The following is a 7,256-nucleotide window of genomic DNA, read 5'->3' on the forward strand; positions in this document are numbered from 1 at the left end:
ATTATTATTATATTAAGTTGAGGATAGCTCAAATTCGGAGTCGTTCTTTAAATCTTATTGTAATTAAATGTATGTAATTTCGTTTCAAAAACAACTTGTGTTTGACTCCTATTGTCTTGAATGATTTCCCTTTTTAGATTTAAATCAAAGGAATCTTTTAATATTTAACATTTTAGGTTAAATTATTTTATCTTCTTATACAAAGTATTTCATTATGACAGTGTTACACTGCTCGACACTGTCAAAAGCTAAATACAAGCGTGTAAAATATGTCAATATTACCAATTTCTCAAAAAGTTATTTGATAACCGTACTTATTTTGCAATAAAATCTTCAAAAATCGCTAATTCTCAAAAAATTATAACTTAAGTCTAAATAAAAATTATAAATGTATTATTGATATAGTAAATATAATTATAAGAATAAGAATGGAAGAATACAATGCATTCTGGTGTTACACTATGAAACTAAACTGCATTCCAAGTACAGTGGAACATAATATAACATCTCTATATCCTAGCTGGAAAACAGCTAGTGCATTGCTCAAACTATAAAGTTGTTTTTCAGCTAGGACAGAGACTGTATTAGACTTGTTAAAATGCAGTTTAGTTTCATAGTGTAACACCAGAATGCATTGTAGTCTTCCATTCTTATTCTTATAATTATATTTACTGTATCAATAATAGATTTATGATTTTTATTTAGACTTAAGTTATAATTTTTTGAGAATTAGCGATTTTTGAAGATTTTATTGCAAAATAAGTACGGTTATCAAATAATTTTTTGAAAAATTGGTAACATTGACATATTTTATACTCTTGTATTACAGTGTCGAACAGTATAACACTGTCATAGTTGGTATACTTTATGTAAGACACATTGTTATACTGTCTTATTTGTGTATGTTGTTAGAAAATACTTCAAAAAGTTAAATACAAGTGTGTAAAATGTGTCAATGTTATCAACTTTTCAAAAACTTATTTGGTAGCCATACTTATTTTGTAATAAAACCTTCAAAAATCACTAAAATTCTGAAAAAATTATAACTTAAGTCTAAATAAAAATCATAAATCTATTATTGATACACTAAATATAATTATAAGAATATAATTATAAGAATAGAAGACTGCAAGCAATTCTGATGTTACAATATGAAACTGAACTACGTTTCAACAAGTATCTTACACAGTAGAACAGTGTAACGTCTCTGTGTCTTAGCTGGAAAACAGCTTTTTAGTGTAACACTGTGTCGTAGTTAGAATACTTTATGTAAGACAGTGTTACACTGTGTCACTTATACACATTGTTGGAAAACACCTCATGTCTTTAAAATTATCTAATGTCTTCTTTTTTGGCGCCTCTGATGTTTCGGCTCTAGGACTTGAGAGTCAAAAGTTCATAGATAAACGCGCTATATATTTTTGTGTATATATATTTTTGTTGAAGAATTGTTTCAATGGCAATTAATTCTTCTAATGAGTCGAGAGAAGAACTATTTTTATAAAGGAACTCTTCAACCAACCGGTTTACCACTGCGATTAACTAATCAATTGCAAATAATAATATTTTGTTAACACAAAAATTATTAATTTTTCATTTAATACATAAAAAGATAGATTAACGAATCGTATTGCTGTTTTGAACAATCCTGCCGGTTAAATTAATCGCTAATCGAGTTTATATGAATTCGGTTGAAGTCATGAGTCTAAACGAGCTAAATATCCGTGTCTTAAATTTACTTCTTCCTCCAAACATTTGTTTTCCTCGTTAGCTATTGGAATTCGGAAGCCATCCTGCCATCCCAGCTGATTTAGAATTATGTCTATATTACGCGTCGCCATGTGTCGAGATTCCACTAATCGTTCGTGACAATTTAATGACAGCAGAAATTCGAGATCTTCGATACAGCACAACCAGGTACAACATGACACCGTTTGTATTTAGTAGGTATAATAATTAACAACACATGAGCAAAAAGAAGGCCTAGTTTCCATCGAGCATTTGATACGGGTACTAACTAGTAACTTTCTATTGAATGATCTTAATTTCGGCGATATGTTGAAACATATATATGTATTTCATTAATCATTATGATGTATATTGTACAATGTACATTATTCTTTAAATACATCGCTGAAATTAAAATAACTTAATGGAAAGTTACTAGTTAGTACGTGTATCAAGTGTACGATATAAACTAGGCCTATTGAGTTTTTAAACCCTTTTTAAGCCTTGTGTCCATAATGCTAGGAATCCGTCCGAGTTCTCGATCCAAGGCCAGTATTCAGAAGGTCTATTTTTTATTGCTACACTCTGAATCGATGCAATAAGTTGAAGCGAAACAAATATATATTTGTTTCACTTTAATTTATTGCACTGCGTGTACCAGTTCAAAAAGAGCAGTAATAAAAAACAAACCTATTGTAAGTTCTTATACTCAAGACCGTCTTAAGTTCAAAACCACACCTTCCGGCACATACTTTCCGTAAAGTAAGGACCATTCCACAAACTTGCATAGCCGCATGTGCATAAAGAAAATCATCCAATCACATTTCTGTCATAAAGATAAACATAAAATACGAAATACGATCCTGAGGCTGCAGACTTTTGCATTACGCATAACGTACAGTGCATAAATGAATCAACTAATCAAAATCTTTCCTTTCCTCCTAGTCCATGAAAAAGAAGAATTTCGATTGATTGATTCCCTTATGCACTATACATTGGTTGTGGTTATAAAGCGAGGAGCACAGACTTTTGCATAACGCATAAAACATAAAGCATAAGAAAATAAACCATAAGAGTCTTTTATTTTATGAAAAGAAAGGAAAATTCTTAGGGACTCCACATAGTAAAAGGAACAGAGAACAGAGAATAAAAATTTCAATCTGTCAGAAACTGTATATTCCACAATACATAATTTCTGATAGATTGAATTTCTTATTCTCTATTTTCTGTTCCTTTGATTGTGCGGAGTCCCTAAGAATCAGCCAATTAGAATTAAGAATTCAAAAGAATTCTCTATGATTGGCTTACGATATGTTTTATGATTACTGTTACGGAAAGTGCCATGGCCTTCAGTCTTGAAATATCACGAACCAATCAAAGGGCCGCATTAGCGTCTTAAGACATTACTTAAGACATTACTTAAGACAGTCTTGAAATAAGATTGACGATGAATACCGACTCAAGTCCTAGAATAGAAATAGTTGTACTTTGATGATTGTAGATAATATTATTTGAGTATATGATGTTAGCTATTTGCTGCCGCAAATCATAATTTATATAAATATTTTAAATCTCGAGAGATCGTGTGGACGCTTTTTTTTACTTTCCTTTTTCAACGGATTTAATAATTGCATCGATTAGAGATCTACTATTCTCCAACTAAAGAAAAAGTCATAATTTATATCAACATTAAGGTATTAAATTTACAAATGAATTTCTAATTTTTTAAATATATCAAATAAACAAATGAAATTCTAATTTTTTAAATATATCGAAATAAAAATAATATTTTAAAATAAATATAATAAGTTTCAAATAATTACAATAAGATGAAAATGAGCTCTTGAGATAACAAATAAATATAATTAGAAATTAATTCAGACGATTGAGAGTTTAAATGTGACGCAGTTATTCGAGCGTTATATATAAATAGTATTTCTTAGATCTAAGGCTAAAATCCCATGAGGTATATTTATCGCGTATTGCGTAACCGCATAACCAATCAGAAGTAATCCGCTGTTTCGCGTTTTACTGATTATTGATTGATTACGCGGTTACGCAAAACGCGGTAAATCCATCTCATGGGATTCTAAACCTTAGGGCGCAAACATAGCGGAATAGTGGAACGAGAGCAGAACCAATCACGAGCGTTCCACAATTTTCGTTATGCGGTTTCGAATCTCTTTATCTCCATGGAGCGTAATGAGCGTAAGCGGGATCAACAACTCCATAAATGATGTTTAAATATTGTATTTGTCATTCATTTTTTATTATCATGTATCTAAGTACAGAATTAAATGCATTTCTCATTATGATTTGTTCCGCTATTCCGCTGCATGGGTTTGCACCCTTACACGTACAAAATCGAACGTTTCGTCTCCGTTCATCATCAGTGATGTTCAAATATTAGTTTCAACATTCGCAATTGCAATCGTGTTTAATTTCAAGAATGCAGCATAGAGAGTCTCTTTAATTTCATCGTTGTGAAGTCTCTTTTTAATTAGTAGCGGCTAAATCACTACTATCTTCGAATCGCACATTAAATATATTCAAGAAGAAATATGGATTTCAATCCATTCATTCATTTCAATCCATTTTCGTTTGTTGGGTATGAAAGTATAGAATCTTTTTTGTATGATTCTTCTAGAATGGATTTTCAATATTTAACAATCTATTGGATAAAGTATCTCCATATATTCAAAGACAAGATACAATTGTGCAAAAATACATTCTACAATTCAAAGACTATCTTTGACTCTAATGACTCTAATGACCGATTAGATAGACTGCACTAGTGCGCACTGAGTGCGAACTTTTTCGACACGCATTCGGGTTGTATGCATTAGTGCGTTCAAGTTGCCGTATTTGACAAATGAAAACTGACTCAGTGTAGTGCTGAATTTGTATTCAGACCAACCGAATAAACTGAATGAGTTCAAGAAATGTTGCACTGACATTTTTGTTAGTGTAGTTTGGTGTTCGAACAAACAAAAAGCAGCAAAAAATTACAAAATGGTAGATAAAGAAAGATTAAAATTATTTATTATAAATGAATTATTAGAAACAAGTAGTAGCGGTGATGAAATAGAAGATATGTTATGTGTAATAAAAGAAGAAAGGTCAAAAGTTAAAAATAATGAATACTCGTGAATGAATACTCGGACAAAGAAGTATATAATTATATATGATAAAAAACAAATACTTTTGATAATAAAAATATTTATGCTTATTATCATTAGTTGTAATATATGTTATTGGTTTCAAACTTAATTCTATACCAGGTCACATTAATCCAATGTAGTTCTGCACTCGCATTGTGTTAGGGCAGCACCATGTCAGAGCAGCACGAGACTACATCAATGCATATATGTAGAGAATACTCATAAGATTCTTAGCTGGAGAATCTTTTTGCAGCATGGAATTCGCAACAAAAGTACTAACTTATGCTTTTTCATTCCTGAAACAGTTAAGCCTTAAACACAATGCGAAGAAATAGCGATAGAAATAACACGATGTCAACCTATCAGAAAGTGTATATTCTAGTGTATCTGATTTCTGATAGATTGAAATCATGTTATTCTTATCGCTATCACTATTCCTTCGTATTGTATTTTAGACTTTAGAGTCATCTATAAAATACTAAAAAATGAATATTTAAAGGCAACTATTAAAATTATAATTTTTATTTCCTTGTATCGAATATATCATAAATATTAAAAATAATATTTACATACATAATAACTAATATACAATATTTTAGACTTCAGATATCGAAGAAAATGAATATGAATAGAAGAAAAATGAAATCATGTTGCTGATAATTATTTGAGACAATGGAATATGCCAAACTGCATCGGTGCAATGGATGGCAAGCGTTCTTGATTGTTTAATCTTATTGAGATAGTATAAATATTGTGATCTTAAATTATTGATCTTCTTTTTCGCCATTTTTATTGTTATTGGTTGTTTTGTGATCTCTGTATATTGATTGCATATTATTTGTAAAACTTTTTCTCTTTTTACGATTGATACAATAACAATAAAGTTTGAACGTTATCTTTATCTACATTTTCCTTGAAAATTGATAATTATATTTTTTAATGCAGAAATTTATTATACTTCAATTATTTTGATTTACATTTTATAATTTTAATTTTGCTACAAGAACCCATCTAGTTCTGTCAGTTTAATTTATTGATTCTTGCTTATCAAAGGTTAGTAGAATATTCCTTCATTCAGTTATAGATTACGAAATCTCTACCATAATATCTACCATATCTACGTTTCTCATGTTGTCCAACATTGACTAGCTATTAAATAATGTTGACAATAAAGAATTGAATAAAAATGAAATAGCTAGTACGAAAAATGGAATGCATTTTTTTGAATAAGAGTTCTGTTCCAGATATTTATCCAAGTTGCCTACGTCTACGATTCGAATTTTAGTAACTTTCTCTCTATTCGAGATCTCAGACTGATTTCTAGCATCGTGAACACAAGGTTTTACATCATAGACATAGTGACGCATTCAAAACGCGCTTTTATCTTTGAAATTCTATAGTATGCGTAATATAAATTATAATATTAATTATGCTAACATCGTTGTAAGCACGTTCTGAATACGGGCCAGTATCTCTAGATCGAGTTTTCGAGGAATGGGGGGGTATTCTTCATTTAGAAAAAGACACAGGCCCAAATTCATAGTCGTTTCTCAAATCTCAGCTCTCCAATCTCAAATCTCCAACCAAAATTTCAGTGCTAGCGTCTAATCATGAAATTGAATTCTTCGTGACTATTCGTGACTGAACGGGAAATGCGAAAATAAAATAAAACGTGGTGACTAATGAGATTACAAAATATAACGGGTGAACATTTAGAAAATTTATTTCTTAAAGAAAGTATCAGATAAAGAATTAAAATATTTATAATATATTTATAATATCTATAATATTTGTAATATATAAAATATTTATAATAATTCCTAGTGAAAAAATTTCGCTAAAAATATTTACATTTTAGAGCATTTCAACGAAATTGCCGAAATTTCACTAAAAGTGAATTTTTCATTTTAATGAAAAAGTTCAGTTATTCAAGTTCAGTTACTGAAAAATCGCTGAAATTTTTCTAAACTTGAATTGAAATTTCGGTGAAAATGAATTTTTTAGTAAAAAATCACTGAAATTAAACTGAAATTTTTCTAAAATGCTGAAATTTTGCTGAAAAGTGTTCCACGTGAAATAATTTCAATGAAATTTGTCCACCAGGGAAAGTAATGATATTTTAGAGGTACAAATAAGTTACTCAGTTATAATTCTCTTTGTCAAAAAATCAATTTTAATTAATATATGATTGTGATAAATAGTTCTTCAAAATAAAGAAAAATCATAATTCAACATTTATGTATTAAATATTGTCACTTTATAGTGATGCCTGCCCACAGTTTGCCCACGTGGCAACGGATTGTCTCTTTGGATCCGCTTCAGTAGCCGCATTAGACGCACACTCCTAGAATTACATTAATCCTAATG

General features: G+C 29.9%; 1 protein-coding gene across 1 annotated transcript in view; it reads right to left on the bottom strand.

The window, feature by feature from the left end:
* Positions 1–1,841, bottom strand: part of LOC105620446 (coiled-coil domain-containing protein 39) — a 121,200-nt gene extending 119,359 nt beyond the window's left edge. Inside the window, exon 1 of the mRNA XM_012201937.1 lies at positions 1,740–1,841. Coding sequence (XP_012057327.1) covers positions 1,740–1,841 — 102 coding nt within the window. The remainder of the gene's footprint in view (positions 1–1,739) is intronic.
* Between the last annotated feature and the right edge of the window lie 5,415 nt (positions 1,842–7,256).

This window comes from Atta cephalotes (assembly GCF_000143395.1).
Source record: "Atta cephalotes unplaced genomic scaffold scaffold00026, whole genome shotgun sequence".
Classification (NCBI taxonomy): Eukaryota; Metazoa; Arthropoda; class Insecta; order Hymenoptera; family Formicidae; genus Atta; species Atta cephalotes.